The sequence below is a fragment of the Argiope bruennichi genome, chromosome 4, assembly GCF_947563725.1.
Source record: "Argiope bruennichi chromosome 4, qqArgBrue1.1, whole genome shotgun sequence".
Taxonomy (NCBI): domain Eukaryota; kingdom Metazoa; phylum Arthropoda; class Arachnida; order Araneae; family Araneidae; genus Argiope; species Argiope bruennichi.
In genome coordinates, this window is record NC_079154.1 from 99,650,351 (window position 1) to 99,669,833 (window position 19,483).

General features: G+C 26.9%; 1 protein-coding gene across 2 annotated transcripts; it reads left to right on the top strand.

The window, feature by feature from the left end:
* Positions 1–564: 564 nt before the first annotated feature.
* On the top strand, positions 565–17,399 carry LOC129966601 (uncharacterized). Of its 2 annotated transcripts, none has more exons than XM_056081094.1 (4): positions 565–644; positions 7,559–8,125; positions 8,205–8,318; positions 17,232–17,399. In XM_056081094.1, exons 1-4 carry the CDS (start codon positions 606–608, stop codon positions 17,271–17,273), a joined length of 762 nt encoding a protein of 253 aa, XP_055937069.1. In that variant the 5' UTR covers positions 565–605; the 3' UTR covers positions 17,274–17,399. The 2 variants fall into 2 exon arrangements, with proteins under 2 accessions (XP_055937069.1, XP_055937068.1); XM_056081093.1 differs by lacking the exon at positions 17,232–17,399 and adding an exon at positions 10,407–10,547.
* The last annotated feature ends 2,084 nt before the right edge of the window (positions 17,400–19,483 follow it).

Below are 19,483 nucleotides of genomic sequence, written 5' to 3' on the forward strand. Positions count from 1 at the left end.
AATATTCAGTTATTTTATTTCTTCACTTTTAAATATTCAGACAACCGCTTAAGAGATAATAAATAAAAAGTAAACTAATTTTGAATCGAAAAATCAGATTTGTAAAACTTCTGATGATTTGGCATTTGCAATTTTTGTAAAAAGATAGATATGTATTAAAATAGACTGCAGTGTTTCATAAACGTTTGAATTGCAAAGCAATTTGAATGCAAGTTGTTTAATAAGACAATGCAGTGTAACATGCCAAAAGACTATTGGCAGAAGCACACTTTAATGCATTTGGTTAAAAAAATTATTTGTCACAAGAAATTGTATCGAATTAACACACATAATAACCATTCCAGGTATATCTTGAATCATCTGTCAAAGTTAGCAAAATATACATCTGTTATATAATTACTCTATTGACTACCATTATTAACCAGCTGTTCAAATTTTGCATCCAATTATGTTTTAGCGAAGCATGATTAAAAGCAGCTGCGCAAAATTCAGCAAAAATTATATCACAGGAACAAAAACAGCTTTGATTATCGAACGGTTATAAATACTCAAGAAAGGAAATAATCGTCACAGAAAAATTTTGGACAGAAAACAAAACAGCTGCCATGTATTTCTCTATTTGCTTTCTCGTCGTTTTAACATTGGTATGTATAAGGGATAGATATTTCCGAACTGAATTTTGAAAAAGTTACGAAATTTAAAAGATGAATTCAAATAATTTTTAAGAAAATATAAGTTGTTTTTTAAAAATTAGATATTCTTAATCGATCCGATACAATTACTTGTGTTGAATATCCAAATATATAATTTAGTAAATTATATACAATATTTTGAGTACAATATTTAAATTTTACGAAAATATATGTCATTTTTTAAAAATTATTCTTAGATATTCTTAATATTATGGAATATCTCATTTTATGAGATAGTAAATTGTATTTAGCATTTTGAGTACGGTATTTAAGGATGGTTCGCCGTTAAAAATATTAACATTTTAACTGAGATGATAATTTGGATATATTTTTTACTTAATAAAAATTATTATTCTTTGAATTATTTTTAAACTTTTAGTTTTTTTATATAGATATCCTTCTGGATATTAGTAATTAGTACTATTATTAAGTATTATTTCTATTTTTTTAGACCACATAACTATTTTATTTGACCCTATAATTTGTTTTTCTTTATTTAACTAGTTTTCGGAATATTAAATTTGATTGTAAAAAAATATGATAATAAGTAATTGGTGAAGAATTTCAGTATCCTGTTTTAATGCACTGATGAAAATGTTAACATTATAGCCAAGTTGATGTTTGACTTATTTTGACATGATAAAGATTCTTACATATTGAAATCTGTTTAACTCGTACTTTATAAGTGTAGATAATTTCCCTTATTAGTAGTCTTGTAGAGAAGTTATTTATATTCATTTAAATCATTTTACCGTTTTACGTGACAATATAAATTCTTAATATTTTTTAGTTTTCGGAATCTAAATATGTTAGTAAAATTCTGTTAAGATGTAGTTTGTGGTGAACTTCAACATTCTGTTTTAATACGTAAATATAAAGAAGTATAAAATGATTGTTCATCTATTTTTATACATAAAATAATAATACTTTATTTAATTTATATTTTCTTTTTTTACAAATTAATTAACTAATTAGATTATTTTAACAAAGAAAAAAAAGATATCCTTCTTATATTTAATGTAAGAAATGTTTTCGACAATTTTAAATATAAATTTTTAAAAAATATTTTAGCAAAAACAGTACAATCTTACTATGAATCTATTAAAAGGGAGTGTTACGGAGGGCTTGAAATCAATGTTCTTAACTTCCGAACATAACAGGTGATAATAGAAATGAGATTACTTAGTAAATGTGTGTCTTATTATGAATTATTTGTTAAATTCTAAACCATTAATGATAAGCATATAGCATCAATTGGAAAAATGCTTTAAATAATTATTATATTTTATATCGTTATAAGTAATAAAACTATTGTTGAAAATTTTATGAAAGAGTTATTTTTATATAATCATTTTCTCGATCCTCAAATTTTTATAAAATATTTTTGGCATAATAATACTTTAAACAAAAAATATTCACTTTTGAAATTAAAACTGATCTATTTTTGAAGAATTTAGACTATTTCAACGATTGCCTGGAGGAAATTCATCCAATCAATGGACTCCGTTCCCTAGAGGTGGCCATTAGATAATGAAATATTAGAGTTTAATATCTCGATCAGATTTACTAACAAAAAAGCAGAAATCTTCTATTTCTTAAAGTATTAATAGACCAAGGATATATTATTAAATATGGAAAATATCATACATGAATTAAATAAAATAGGTTTGAGAAACCATTTAAATTTTGATTTCTTGAATTTTTTTAGTATTGATAATAAAATTATATAATTTTTATATCATTTAAAGCATTTCTCCATTTGGTTGCCAAATTAATTATATTTAATGGTTTGAAAATATACTATTCATATAAAATCAGTGTTATCACATATATATATATATATATATATGTATAGATAAGTTATATTATTACCCCTATAGAGCAATTTGATGCAAGTCGAATACGGAAGTAATGAAATTTTAAAGCATTTATATTAATAACAAAAGGCTTAATTTTGCGTTTTGATGACATATAAATTATAATTTTATAAATACTTGCATTTTAAATGTCTTTTTTTGTCGTAAATAAATGGGAAAATAAATATTATTTATCGTCGGGAAAATGTACTTTTGGAAATAATTATTAAATTCAGTAGAAATCTAGTATTAGAATAAGAAAATCCAGTAGGAACTGATGATACCCTGCAATAACAAATAAGCTAATATAACTGGAATTTATATTTTAATTTTAAATTTCCTTTTTAAATTCCCTGTCTTTTGCTATTACAATTTAAAAGGATAATCTTGTTTTTAGAAACAGAAATAGAGCTATCTTTATATTAAAGATTTTAATCAGAATGTTTTACTAAATAACGATATTAATTTGTTTTAACTATTCTCAATTTCTCATGGTTTACTTAACTGCATTTCTTTTATTGGTTTGTGATAGGGCAAAACTCTTCCTAAACTAAATGAAAGATTTATAATAGTAAAACTGTCCATATAAATTAATAAACTTTATATTAAAAATGAAATATATAATCACATATTATGCAAATATCATACGTATTAGTGGAATTTGTGACATTGTTTTGAGCTGTAGTGCATCATCTGATAAAGAAGATAATTTTACTGATATAGTAATTGTTACTGACTGGATGCCCAGCAAATACCCCCCCCCCCCCCACACACACACATACACAATCTTGGATATCAACTTGACTGTCTATTTGGCAATTTGACAACGAATTTGAAAACTTCAGCAAAAAATGGAACTTTCTGAAAATGCTAGAATTTCGGTAATATTTCGGTAACAAGTAAAGACAAGATATCTTTCAAGAAACTTCTTTGACTGCCGCAAAACTAAAAGGCGACCGGGAGGCAATGCTGAGAATAGTGAGTAAAATTGAACTCAAGCGAGTTCTCGGCACTAATAGTCGAATCGAGAGGAAATCATTGAGTTCTTTTTGGAGACTTTGTGCTGTCCCGATTGTTTAACACTGATATAATACTCGTGCTGCTGGTTACAAACCATGCTGTGGCTATGGTTTGTTACAATGTATTCACGTGGAATAATTATTCTTTACTGAGTCATCACTTTTCACCATAACTTACCAAACAGATTATTGAATATTTTTCTTAATAATATTAAGGATTTTTAATCGTATTCTACAATAATAATATACTTTAATATTTTGTGATTAAGAATATTGTTAATGTTTACAAGAATTGAAAATTTCTTAGTGGCAACAATATTTTTACTTCTGATAAAATACAGGTATTAGCTCATAAAGACAATAGACCTTCGATGTAATCATCGGCTTTGGCGACCCAGAATAAGCGAATTGAATGAACTAATGCTTAGGATGAAAAGGGTATATTCACCTGAGAAACTCTAGAGATATTTGCAGGACAGAGGTTTTTACTCGTTGTTATTGGTTCTTGCAGCATTGCAGCATTGCAGATTGAATACATTGTAAAACTGTAAGCATTGCAGATTGAATACATTGTAAAACTGTAAGCATTGCAAACTAGTATTGATGTTAAACAGATTCAATTATATTGTTGCCACCATTTCCAACTTTTGTAAATTATATAGTTCATTTATATTGTCATCGATTTTTCAATCTTTGTAAAATAATCAGTATTTATTTAAATAATTCAAAATTAAATATTTTAGGAATTGTTAAATAAGAAGAAAATATTTTTCAAGCATATTTTAACTTTACAAGCAAATAAAAGTATGAATATTTTTGAGGGAAATGGAATAACTGATAATTATAAGATTAAAATATATCAATGCAAGAATGAAATTTATTTTCCAAACTTTCTGGTTCAATACCATATGAAAATCTCTGTCTTCATACAATATTGATGATTTCCAACAATTCTTATTCAGGAACTTGAATATTGTAAAATATTAAGTGTCTATGATTTTAGTATTGTCCATTCAGAATTTAAGATTAAAAACAAAACGATTTTCTGCGGGGCGGGAGATTAAAAGACATTTATGATTTATACTGTATACACATTTGTTAAAAGTTTAGCTTTTACTGGATCTTAAAATTTTGAATTTCATAATTCATGAAGATTTACTTTAAATTCTCTTCTTTCTTTGAAACTATTCATAGATAATGTAACAGCAGCTCGTGATAATGAATTCTTCACATTAATTTTTCTTTCAAAAACATTTCCAAAACAATGTTAAAATATCTTTTGAGAATTTTTAAAATTTTATGCCAAAAATCGAATAATCTAAAAAATTAAGAAATATACAAAGAAGATTTGAATTAAAAGTAGGAAGTATTCCGAAAAATTGTTTTAAAAAAAGAAAATTAAGAGGAAATAGCATAATCGGCAATATACTGCTATAAAAAAACTGCATTTATTCTAAATTTCCCCAAATACAAATAAGAAGGAAAATGATGCAAAAATTTCGAATTGTAATTTTTTTTTCTGCTTGATTTAACAATTACAAAAATAATAATTAAAAAATAAAAAAAAAAATTTTATATTTCATTACTTGAGTGCACTCGAAAATCATAATTATCAGTAATTCTAAAAAAAAATTAATACTAATAAATTTTGTGAGATTGTAACTTTAAAATTTTGTAAGATGTACAAGCTGCAATTAATGGAATAAATTAGTACTGATATTATCCTGTTACTATTAGTGCTAACCGAGATTAATATAAATAAAATACTTTAATCCTGTAAACACAGTCATGTTATTATGAATAATCTCCTATTATTACACTACGCACTGGCATTCTTATACAGTCGCCTTTGGCAACCATTTTTTCACCGTAAATATTGCTAGAATTTAATTTAATTTAATATTTTATATAACATGTTTCCTCATTTAGACTATTGTCTGTAATTTACAACGTTTTCTCATCTGACCAGATATCTTACGTCCTTACAATGTGCTTCCTCACAATAGCTTTTTAATTGTGAATTTTAATTTAATTTAATTTGTAAATGAATTTAATTTAATTTTTAAAGTAATTTTAATTTTTAAACTCTTTTATCGATTGCCAACTCTATACTATTTGAGCTTAACAGTATATTATGATGTCAATACTTAGGATCATAGTAATTTCTTGAAAGCATTAGTCTGACTCGCTTCTTCTCTGCGGCATTCAAGCAATAGGGATAACCACAGAACTGATTGAGTATGATATGATAAATGGCCGATTTCAAAATGGATATGGAATTAGTACCTTTATGTATACATGTATCCAGTCACGTTAATGTGACCACCTGTCAAAATCCATAACAACCACCTTTTGCAGAGAGGACATCTGCGAGACTTGCAGGAAGAGACTCAATTAAGTTCCTGAAGGTGTTCATTGAGATGTTGAGTTATGCCACCTCCAGTGACGTGGCCAACTGAGCTAAGTTATGCGGGTGAGGATCCATGGTTTGAAAAACCCGATCGTAGTGGTCTCACAGATTCTCGATTGGGTTCAAGTCCAGGGAATTTTCTGGCCAAGGGAGTATAGTAAATTCATCCTGGGGCTATTCGAATCCCGTACGTACACTGCAAGCTTTATGACATGTCACATTTTCCTGCTGGTAGAAGCATCGTCCTGAAAAAACAATTGAGGAAATCCTGAGGAAAAACAACTCGCATGTAAGATTGAACATGGTGCGCAAGGATAGTTGCATTCTTGTGTTGATCCATCGTGCCTTCCACAATGATGAGTGCGCCCAGAGAATACCTCGAAAACATTCCACAGACCATAATGCTCCTTCCTCCAACTTGGACTCTTCCGCCAATTGTTACAGAGTGATTGCTTACAGACGTTTCACGCCGTATACGCCAACGCACATCTCTCCAATGGAATCTATGGCCCGTGATGCACCACATTTACCACATCGCTGATATTGGATAGTGCCATTTTTCCATGCACGGTATACTTTTACCACGTCCGCAGACAGTTTACAAAACTAGCCGTTTCGGAAATGCTTCCACACTTGGTCCGAAAACCATTGATCATGCCCTTTTGGACGTCGGGTAAAAAGCTTCTTGTCTGCATGATTGCAAGAACTGAAATGTTTTCCGAATACCTACAACACACTTTACAACATATCCACTAAATTGCTGATAGCAAATTCTTTCTGCGATTGTTTATTCAATGTTGACGTTAAAAGTAGGCGGTGGTCAGATTAATACGACTGGACTGTGTATATGAAGTTTTTTATGTTGAATCCGAGTTGTCCGGTGTTCATAACTCATAAATTTTTAAATTTATGATTATGTAATAAAATAATTGAAAGGCATAAAAAAACTGATTATTCGGAACGCGTCAAAACATAAGTGTGTATTTGACAGAAGCATCATGAATAAAAACTTTCCGATGCCTGGTAATGAAAGATTGACAATAATTTCTATTTTAACATGTGCCTTTTGATTAGTTTCTGGTATTGTTTTCGAGTCATTTAAAAAAATAATGGGACAAACTTTCTGTCTCAAAATTTTATTCCAATAAAGTCTACTTGTGTAGTAAAGTGTTGAGTTATCTAAATATTCTTTTCAAAAGGAAGGGAATTCTTTTAAAGGTTGAAATATTTAATTGTTTTGCTTCAAAAAGCTATCCAGATTTTCTAATGATAGTCTCGAATAACTATTTTCATCCTTGATTTTGCATTTCTTCCCAACCTATTGATTTCTGAGAACTAAGTGCACTTAACGAATTCATTTTATTTCTAATTTTTTCATTTATATTATAAGATGAAATATGAATATTTCGAATAGGAAGGGAAATAAAGAGCCTCATAGATTCGAATTTACGTAATTCGGGGATACTGTTTACATAAATTTACATCAAATGATCATGCACTTTCATAATACTGTTTAAAACCTGATCTGTATATAATGAAATTTTGATAAAAATAAACAAAATGATTTTCTTTCTTTTACAGGCATCCAATTCTTGTGATGCACAGTTTGGACAACCCATTGGTGGATTTGGAGGCCTTGGTGGATTTGGAGGCTTTGGTGGCTTAAGAGGTATGGGTGGACTTGAAGAAGGATTTGGTGATATGGGTGGTCTAGAAGGAATGGGTGGACTTGAAGGAGGATTTGGCGATATGGGTGGTCTAGGAGGAATGGGGGGACTTGAAGGAGGACTTGGCGATATGCGTGGTCTAGGAGAAATGGGTGGACTTGAAGGATTTGGCGATATGAGTGGTCTAGGAGGAATGGGTGGACTTGAAGGAGGATTTGGCGATATGGGTGGCCTAGGAGGAATGGGTGGACTTGAAGGATTTGGCGATATGGGTGGACTAGAAGGTATGGGTGGATTTGGAGGAGAACTTGGCAGCATGGGTGGTTTAGAAGGCATGGATGGACTTGAAGCAATGGGCTTGGGAGATGGTGGCATGGGAGGAGTCAGCAACTATGCCCCTTTGATTCCTACAGATGACGAGAGGAAAATGTGTGAAGTTGAGGCCGAAGACAAAGGAAAGACCTTGATAAATGTGGAAAAGGTAAGCGTTATTAAAATAAATTTTAGAATATTCTTGGACTTTGATTAATCATTATAAATAACACATCCTATCTTGATAGGTGGTGAAAAAGACGTGCGAAGTTGTGTGCAGAATGGAAGATGGGGATAAATCAGTGTTAATGTCACCTGAAGGTACTATGTGTTGTGACATCGGTGGCGTTGGACCAACAGGAGTAAGTATGTTTTTATGAAATTAAGCCTCACTTGGAGATATAATATGAAATCAGAACGTGATATTACTAGTACATGCATTAAGGAATATTTCATTTCTTCCGCTTCTAACAAATGACAGTCAAAAAATTGAAAAATATAGACAAAAATTTAGAAAACATTATTTCAAGATTCGATATTTAACTCATTGAACGACAAACTTTTAAATTTTCAGAGTGACTAAGCAATATTTTTCTATATCAAAATATCTCCTAGAAACTTCATAATTAAATTATTTCCTGTACTATGAAGGCAGTACCGCTGATATTATAAATGCATGCGAAAGGCACTTTCATTTTACCTATCAGTTACTAGGGAAGTTCTTTAAGAAAGTGAACCTAAGTAAGTGCAAGAACATATGCAAGATTTGATGTTCAACTCAGTGAAAAGCAAGATTTAATATTTTTAGAATATCGTATAATATCAGCAAATTCTTTTTATTTTAGAATATCTGCAAGAGACTTCATAATTAATTTATTACTCTTATTTTCTTACTAACTGAATATTTTTAAAGAACTTAATGAATAAATTATTTCTATTTTTTTATTAAATGTATTAAATGAATAATTCCGAATTATTTGCTTGTAATAAAGGTATATTAATAACTTAATCCGTAGTACATATTGAAGCTGAAGTGTAAAATAAATTATTGTAAAATTATCAACACTAACAGCAGAATTATTTTATTTGAGTACGACTCATTTTAGTACGACTCATTCCTGTGCTTTATGCGCATGAAAATATTAATTTAGTAATAAGTTTTATATTATATAGTAAGTTAAAGCACAAACATCAATAATGTAATTTAAAATAACTGTGTATTTGTTTACGAGCGCATATGAATCATTGCAACAATGCTAACACATTTTTATACTTATATTTGATCAAGATAAAAGCAAGAGAAGAATTATAAATATTGTCTTTTTAAGAAATATTAACTAAAAATATTTAAAATGCATTCGAAATCATTCTTTTTTTTTTGTGCTTGGTTTTTAAAATACATGACAAGTATTTAACTGATCGACGAAGCTGATATCAATTAAATTTCACTTAACAACATTGTCTCTCATAATGCAGGAAATTCTATGTTATAATTATATTTGATTGAAATTTGCTTGTTTTGGCAACGTGTCATATCACCAAAGGAAACCAATAGTTAATGCCAAACACCAAAAAGGTTGCTTAGATTTATATATGATAAACAGTGAAAACAACCTCTGAGTTCCGAAAAAGAAATTTTCTTTTAAAAATAAAAATTCGATATATACTTTTCGAGGTTGATCTGCAATTATTACTGCTTTAGTGAACGATTTAAATAACGATATGATGTTTTTTGAAATTGGCGGTTGGCATCTATTGGTGATATAAAATCATACCGATTTGTATATTTTAGCCAAACTGATTTTATGATATATTTCATTTTAGCAGGTGAGCAAAGATATGTGTTTCCAGATTTTAATAATAACTAAAAATCAAAATTATAAATTATCAGTTTTGATTGAAAAAAAAACTTAGTAGAAAAAACTTTCGAAGTTTCCTTGCAGTTAATAAGATTGGTAGTGGACCATCGCTACTAAGCATACAATACTAAATATGCAAAATAATTGAAAACTTTATCACGTCTCTTAAGGCTGATTATATTTAAGAATATAATAAATCGACCGCTATTTTTGTTATTTATCTAAAATACGAGAAATACAAAATGAAAATAAATTGCCATAAATATTTTTAACAAATTAGACAAAAATTATAATTTATTTACAAAAAGAATTCATGGAATCCAGATCGTCAACTAATGAAGAAATATAAAAATATTGAAGAACAATAAATAAATAAAATAAAAATCTCAGTTTTACTTTTCTAAAAGTTCTGATTTTGCTTAAATATTTTTATTCTCAAACTCAAGTCTAGACGGAATATCTATTTTTTAAAAATATTCTGCAAGATTTTCAAGAAGTTTTGAATGAAATATCAAATAACCGCAAAATTTAGAATTTACAGTTAATACACTTATTAAGTCTATTCGAATTCAGTAACTTTTTTTTTCTCAGATGTGTGATGGACAAGGGAAGTGCAATATGATGGGAATTAAAGGTATGAGCAAGTGAAGATTTTAGCGAGAGAAAAAAAAGAAAGAATTTATTCTTGTAGACTTTTGATACTTGATAGAATAAATAATACTTTAGAAAATATTTCAGAAGTGTGCATTACTTGAATAGAATTGTTGGAAATTAATTACTCGAATGTAAAGATCTCAAATCATTCAAACATTGGTTTTCATTCATTTTCTAATATTTTTCTGATGACTTATGATTTCAGTTTTACATTTAGGGCATTCATATTTTATCAAATAGTGGCAGTTTTTCTTAGCACCGCGAGTATTCAATATTTCTTAAAAATTGCAACATTTTATTTAACCCTTCAAACTCATAAACGAAAGTTTCATTCGAGAACAATTAAAATTAAATAGACAGTTTTAATGATATAAGCAAGTTGTATTTGAGAGTAAATAAAATTTGATAGACAGTATTTACTGTGTGAAAAAATAAATTAAAAAATTACTCGAATACATAAATTAGGAGTGAATGAACTAAATTAGGAGTGAAATATGGTATGATTTAATATCAAGGAAATTAGAAAATGATAATAAACGATCTAATATGAAGGAAAATATAAAATGATAATCAATATAAGATGCACAAAAAAATTCACAAACAATAAAAAAAACACGCAAAAAATAGAAGAATAATTAGTTTGAACAATTGAACAACGCTTTATTGGCAAGAATTGAAATTTTTAAATTGAAAATAATTTGTAAAAGAAATAATTGGTAGGTAAAAATGAGCGACTATTTTGTAGTTTGGTGAATGTGAAAAGAAATAATAAGCGATGCTAGAGCTAGAGATTTTGCTGCGATTTGGAGAGTAATTTTGGCGAGATTTTGCTTCATTTTGGCGAGATTTTGCTGCAGTTTGGCGAGTGTGAATAGAAATAATGGTAAAAATAACAAACAACTTGTTTTTATATTTATCATGACTTGTCCGTATTTTTGTGAAACTATTCTCGATATAAAGACTGGTAAATATTCATTGACACTTTCATGGCTAATAAACATTGTTAAGGTAAGTTGTGTAACTACTTTCGGAATGAATTTTTTGAAAAAATATAATATTTTTGAATTTTTGCAAGAACGATTTGACAAATATATTACCTAATTTCTTTAATAAGAGATAAGTTATATTTCTATCCCATCTTTAATTACTGAGGTTCGACTTATAAATAACATGAAATTATTATTATTATTTTTGTTTTATGAAGTATTAAAATACAATAACTAAAAATTTTTTCAATGTACAAATTACTTATTATGTCATTCAAAAGCTGTATAACATATTGAGGAATTATAATACCAAATTTGTGAACAATAAGATATGCATCAAATTCTAATTTATCAGGTTTTCATTATAAATATTTTACGGAAATTTAGAATTTTAAAGAATAGAATATAAAGATGTAAAATAGCATTAATTATGAAATTATGTAATAATAAAAACTGAATATAATTTCTAAAGAATGAATGTGCAAACAAAATTCAAACGATTTTATCAAGAAAATTTTTTAGATTTTAAAAATATTGAGCAAAAAATATAATCGATATTTTGACAAAAATTAACATTCCGGCATTTTGAAAAATCATGCATACCTAAAAACATCAAGTGTGACTGTATCACTATTTTCTCATGTAGTAACCGCTGCCACTGGCATTATGATTCTTCTGCAATGCTTTGTATTTTGGGGTAGAGGTCATGTCAAAAACTTGTTGAAAAAGGATTTTAAAATTCTCATTCATTTTGTTTCCTTGCTCATTTGCTCATATAAACGACTCTTTCCAGTTAATTTCTCCTTTATAATTTTTTTTCTTCAAATATATGAAAAAAAATTAGTATAAATGTTTTTTTGATATTAAAAGAATTTTATGGGGAAAAAATAATTTCTCAGTATAAGTTTTTTCCAATGAAATAATATTTTCATTTTTGTCATAATATTTTTCCAAATATGTGAGGCATTTCTTCACAAAAAGTATTTCAAATAAAAATCATCCAATTATTAAATATAATTTTTAAAATTCGAAACAAAGATTATGTTTGTAAAAATATGCATCCTTGTTTCATTCGTATTATTTTTGTGTCGATTCTACCATAAACATTTTGATGATCACACTTTAACTTCTTTATCTTTTCAAGTATTATATATTTTACAGATTTTTTTTTATAATTGAGGATTGAATTCTATTATTTTTTGACTTTTTTTTTACATTTGGAGATTTTAATCTTCTAGAAAATAAAAAGAGTATTTTTTAAATCTTGTTTTAAAACAATGTTAGAGCATGATATAAAACGAAAATCTTTTTTTAATGAATCTTGAGAACTGAAAAAAATTGAAAGAGACTAGTCCATTTTTCAAAGTTAACTTTGTTTTATTTTCTTTAGCTTACTCTGCAAAATTATTTTCAAAACTGAATGAAAAACATCTTAAAGATTTGAAATTAGGAAGGAAAGAGCATCTCATCAGTATTTTTAAAATAACTTGCATAATCAAAGAACCTATTCCCTGATATCAATCACTGATCCGATTGTCACAGGTTTATTTTATATGAAAGTTCATGATTTCTACATATGCCATCTTAAGTCATCTAACTCCCAATCCCATACTCTATTTTCGGAAGATATCAGAAAATAAAATTTATAAAGAAACCTCATTTTATCAAGTTAACATTTACCGTTTATTAGGAATTAAAATAGCCAGTGCTTAAACTTCTTCTTTTTCTATTTTATAATTTATAACAATATGATCAATTTTCCAAAATATGTTTCAAGTTACATTTTTTAGTAGAGATTCCATTTCATAACACTACAAAATTTGTCGATTTTCAAAAACATATTTTAAAACAGAAAGGAAAATAAAACAAAGTTCTAAAATTTCCTAGAATATTTGTAACTATTCGAAATATTTTCTGAAAAAAAAAAAAAAACTTAAAAAAAATATAGGTTTACAATTAAAAAAAACACCTATATTACTATAAGATGAGATTTCGTTTAATTTCATCTAAAAACTTTCGTTTAATATGCAGTATTATTGTATATCTTAATTAAAAAAGACTCCATTATTCTAATTTTATTTTATATATATAATATATTTTAAACTCTAATTTCAAATTAATTCCCAAAGTTTCATCTTAATTTTGCCCATACTAACTTCATTCTAAAATATTCTCTTATATCCTAATCCTATTACATTTTTTCGTTCTATTTAATTAATGCAACAAAGGTTCTGTGAAAATGCTTTCGTCAGTGGTTCCCACGCTGCGAGTGAAAGCATAAATATTGCTGATCTAAACAAATTCTCTTTTAAAAGACCCCTGTGTTTCCCTTGCTTGTGATTGACATGTGTCAGAAATCCCTTTCTGAATCTTAATAATATATTAGCACTGTGAAAAAATACTTTACCTATCGATATCTCATGTTATATAAGACCAGGGATAGTTTATTTCTGTCTTCTCTTGCCTAATCTGATGCTGTGAGCGGACGTGCTTTGTCCGCAGCTCTTGTAAATAAATTATACCTTCCCTGGATGGATTAAAGCGAATTTATAAATGCAAAATATCTTCGCTGTTTTGGAAACTGCCTTATGCTTTAAAAAAATTATATATATATATATATATATATATATATATATATTAGAAAAAAGATGTTTTATATTACTATATTAGCTATTTTTAATTTTTTGAAATAACGAAAATTGTGGGCCATTTTATATTATTTTAATTAGAATTATAGAATGGTATTGTTTGCTTATGTTTATATACTGACAGCAGAAGATAAAAACTAAAACCGCTTAAATATTATATTTAAATGAATAATTGAACTGTTGAAAAAATAATTGATCGTTTATATTATAATATGATTTATTTAATCGTGCAGCAATTGATGATATTTTTACTAGAGAGAATAAAATTTATATAAAAATGTCACATTTAAAATTTTGCTTTTAAATGAAGAAATGCTTAAATCAAATTTCATTTTAGTTTGTCATTTTTAGAATTGTTGAAGCAAAGTCTTATTTATTTCAAATTAGAAATCAACCAAGTATTATATAATTAACACTTTCTTTACAAACGCAGTTTTAATACAGATTTCATCACAAAATTTACAAAAGAAGAGACCTACAAACCTGTTTATATTTCCTGCTATGCTTGATTTTTGTTGCACTACACCACATCCATTAATTCTAAATTAAATTCTTAAAATTCAAGCTACAGTCGGCGACATTTTCGATTCCATGATCATTTCTGCATTATTCGACATCCATCTAAATTAACTTCCAGGATTCCGAATTCGATTTTGAACTCTTTTAATTAGTCAGCGCCAGTAACTGATACCATCACACTGTGCCCGGAAGTCTACAGTCGCAGAATAGCAGACGGTTGCAATAAAGGATTTCTAATTTCTACCAACATGGATTCTGTTATCTTCATTTGAGCAGTCCAGAGAAAACAAATGGATGCGAAATTTACATTCCCAGCGAAGAATACATTAAGGATATTCTTTTTTGAATCTCGAATTACAAGTAGTTTATGGCAAAGAAATATTATTTCAAATACATGGCCTATTTTTTTGTTTTGTTTCCGTCTGTCTCTCTTTCTATTTATATCTGTATATAAACCATTGGCATAAATACTATATAAGAGTGGCCACAAACTATGTTTAGAAAACTAATGTTATTATTTAAAATATCAATTAAAATTAATGAATAAAAATAAGTATTATTTCATCAATATATATATATATTGCTAAATCGTTTTTTTAGATTTAAAAAAATAATAATGAAATTATTTTAAAAAGTTATTCTTAAATTATCGAATGTTTGTGGAGTAAAGACAGAAAATCACAATGAAATAAAAAACCTTAGAAACTGTATGTTACGCTGGACTAAAAAATATTTTAATATTAAATTATTAATCAGAATTCATTAATTTATAAAACAATGCATTTTAATGAATTTTTTTAATGAATTCTGATTTATAGATTAATGAATTCTGATTCATTTTTATGCTAAAAAAATTCTGAAGTTATATTAAGGAAATAATTAAAATAAAAATATTTTTAGATTCTTTTGTAAAACTTTAATTTATTAGATCAAAAATGTACTCCGGATGAAAGGTTTAACTTTTAAACAAATGTTTTTTTTCTATGCCAAAAGAAATATTTATATCTGTAATTTACTTCATTCTTCTTGATACAACAATTTGTATTGATATTTTGAATTAAAACTGTTGCATTTGATAATCATTGAAATTTAAGAATTTAGTTTCAAATCAGTTCTCTTATTTCTTCAAAACAGAAAGCTATCATAAATGAATTAAATTAAACTAAACTAATTCGAAACTTAAAAACAAGGTCATTTAAATGAACAATATGAAAAAGCATAAATATCTTTATGCATTTCTTTTTCATTAATCTCTTGTTGTTGTTTTTTTCACTATTATTCTAAAAATATAATCAAAAATGTTACAAACAATGAATTGATTCTCATACTAGTCTATACTACCCTAATTGTATATAATTATGTTATTCAGGGCCAATGTTCAAATGAGATACAAATGTTTTCAAATTTTGACAAAAAAAAATTCAATTGTTGCATGTTCCCAAAATTAATTACTAGTTTATAAATAGTATGAAATTTTATGAATCAATACGCATTAATTGAATAAAGGAAAATGGTAACGATTCATATAAGAATTTCATATCTGGATAAATCTAAACAGCTCGCACTTTTCTAATTATTGTTAGTTATTTAATAAAGTTTTATTTATTTATTTTTCCAAAAAATCCTCATAGTAATAAATGGAACATGTGTTTTATTAATACATAATTAAATTCCTTGAAATTGTTTACTAAAGGCTAAAATATTAATAATAAAAAACACATTGAGAGAATAAATCATTGTGCATTGTGGGTTATATTATTTTATTTAAATAAATTGAGAAATTAAAAAAAAATACATTTAGTGTTTATAGAAATACGAAAATTTAAACTTGGTTGATAAGATAGCTAACGAAGTCACGTAAAACAACAGGTGATTTCATTTCTCACGAAATTTTATTATCATTTTTGAACATTTAAATTAGTTTACGGCATCAATTTCAACATTTTTTTTAAATTTTAACTAAAACATGACAAATAAATATCCTTAAAGCAAAATAAATTTCCGTTTGTTTGCTTGTTTTTTGTTTCGATAAAAAAAAAGTCCGAAAAAAAACAATATAAATTTTTTTAAAAAGAACTCTTTATAATCATATATATATATATATATATTAAATAGAGCAAAATAAAAAATAAATTTCAATTTGTTTGCATTACTTCGAAAATGAACAATGCGAAAAATATTTCAAAATAATGTCAATCGGATTTCAAAACAGTAACTTCTTAACAAATTTCAGCTGATATATTTCAACTGAAATCTGTTTAGGAATAGTTAGTTGGTTTGAGAATACATAATGACTGTTAGTTTCTATTCTAACTCTGTAATAAATATGCAATGACCTTCAAAGATGGAAGACTTAAGCCTTCAATGGACATTAAATATTATGGAGTGTAAATTCGTACTCAATCAGTTTACAAAATTTATGAAATGTTTTAATCGTCTCATTTGCATGCCATATAAATAAAGCTAAGAAAGAAGAGTGAAATATTAAAGCAAGAGAAATTATCATTTATATATTACAATTAAGACTGTTAAAACTCCAAATTTTGAAATTATAAATACACATTGCTTTACAAATATCCTTTTAATAATTTTATGTTTTTATCTTCCAGAAATGTAACGGAAGTGGGAAGTGCGTTATGTTTATAGACTGAAGCTTTAGAAATTCAACTTCTCCCTAAAACAGAGCATTCTGGAATTTCTTTATAAAACAAATATTTTCACTTAATATTATTTGTATTATTTTTTATAAGTTTTCAAAATAAAGTTTCTTTTAATCATTTCAGTAAAATCAATTTTAAGATAGATTTTAGATACTGATTTAATGCTTAAAATTTTATTGAAATATTCACAAATGAAATAGAATATTTATTACGAAAGCAGTATTTTTATCCTCATAATAGCAAATAAAATGAATTAGAACTTAATATAAGATTGAGATCATATTTATATTATTTTTGTTTAAACGTAATTCAAATGTAAAATTCAACTACCGTAAGGGAATTATATCCAGCTGGCAATTAACTATTATAGATATTCTCGTAATATCGACATGGAATACTTCAAAAAATTCAAAATTTAAGTTAGTGATATTAATCTTTAGCAAAGTCTTAGCTCTGAGAATTTGGATATATCCATTGCCTCGTATCTTAATTTAGACTGGATTCGCTTCGTTCCCACTACTTTTTGACACTGCTGTTATTTTTAGGCCCAGACATCTGTTACAGCTTATTCATTTTCCTATCAGATCTATTTAGCAAAACATACATCTCATAAAGCACATGTAAGAATTTCCTCCAGAAAATTTATCTAATCCTTCAATAGTTTTTTAATTCTAATTGCATCAAACTAATTAAAGCATTTTGATTCCTATCACATTTTCGTACTATCGTTTTCAGTAAGGAAAGTAAACATGCATTACGGAAAACATAAAAGACAGTTTTAAAAAATAGTTACCGAAAATGCGGCTAATCTAATAGATCACAGCTGTTAATAATTTTTTTTAAAATTTACTCAGTATTTATAAATTAAGCGAACAAAATTTCAATTTTTCTTAAATAAAATTAGGTATCGGAGTAATTAAAATAAATTTTCCCTTTTATGTATTAACTTTATATTGAAAGGATTCAGAACTATAAGGAAATATAATTCTTATACAAGACAAAGCATAAAGAAAAAAGAAGTGGATTTCCAAACGCTCAGAACAATGCCCACTTCTCCAAAAATTAAGGAGGCATTAACCCAATAAAGGATATAAATTAAGCATTGTCAGAGCTTTTATTTATTTTACCATTTTTTATTCAGATGATTCTAGAAACTTATGTAACGTAACTTATTTGGTCACTAGAAATTGGTTCTTTTTTATAGATGACCCTAGCTTACTCTTAAACTAAAATAAAATAATTGATTTGGTCAAATGTTTAAAAAATTGGGTAGACTAGTTACGAGTGTTCGAAGAGAAATAGAGATGGTATCGACAGTAAAGAATTGTATTACGTTTCTCATTTATACATCTTTATATATGGCTTCCCAGTCACTATTCAATTTAGCAATCGTATTGACACAAAGTTTCAAATATGCGCCAGTTCTCTTCTTTCTAAAATTCTCAAAATCCCTTCCACCTTTTTCGAAAAAGGGGAAAAAAAACTCATTAGAAAGCAAGTTCGATATATTTTTTTTTTCATTCCTTCCTTTTCCAATCAAAGAGCGTAAACAAGGTAGAACGCTAAGAACATTTTTCTAGCTTGAAGCTAGGGTACGGAAATTGAAAGGATTCTTGAATTGGCCCATTCTGATAAGCGAATCATTCTCGAGTTCCTAGATCTTAGAGTTTTTTAGTTTTTTTTTTCTGTATTATTATTTTTCTTAAAAATCTAATATGTCTCGAAGGCATAAAGCACTTTCCTAAAAATATGAAATTGAAATTTATGAATATATAATTAGTACACAAGACTTTCAATAAGTTATGATATTTCTCATTTTTGTAATAAATATTTATTTTTTTAATTTTATGTATTGTTTTCAATACTTATAATTATGTATAATTATTATCTGAATTTTTTAAATTATTATTTTTGAAGTAATTTGCATCTATAGTATTTTCACCTAGTTGCATTTGAAGTCATAGTTATATCTGAAATTTTTAAAAAAATATTATTTTTGAAGCAACTCGCATCTGTAGCATTAAATTTGTAATAATCAAAATTACATATTAAAACTTCGATTATACGACTTTTAATATATATGTCATTTTATCAGTCCCATTAAAGCTGCATAAACAGTACTTTGATTTACTGAAATTTAATTTAAGAGAGTTCTCCATCTTGCTTTTTTTTATTTGGTGATTTTTAGATACTCATTGATA

What these genes read in the sequence shown, in the direction of transcription:
- LOC129966601 (XM_056081093.1), top strand. Translation starts at nt 606, where the DNA reads ATGTATTTCTCTATTTGCTTTCTCGTCGTTTTAACATTG. An exon ending in TTCTCGTCGTTTTAACATTG is followed by an intron (nt 645 to 7,558) that starts GTATGTATAAGG and finishes TTTCTTTTACAG; the next exon opens with GCATCCAATTCTTGTGATGC. An exon ending in GTGGCGTTGGACCAACAGGA is followed by an intron (nt 8,319 to 10,406) that starts GTAAGTATGTTT and finishes TTTTTTTCTCAG; the next exon opens with ATGTGTGATGGACAAGGGAA.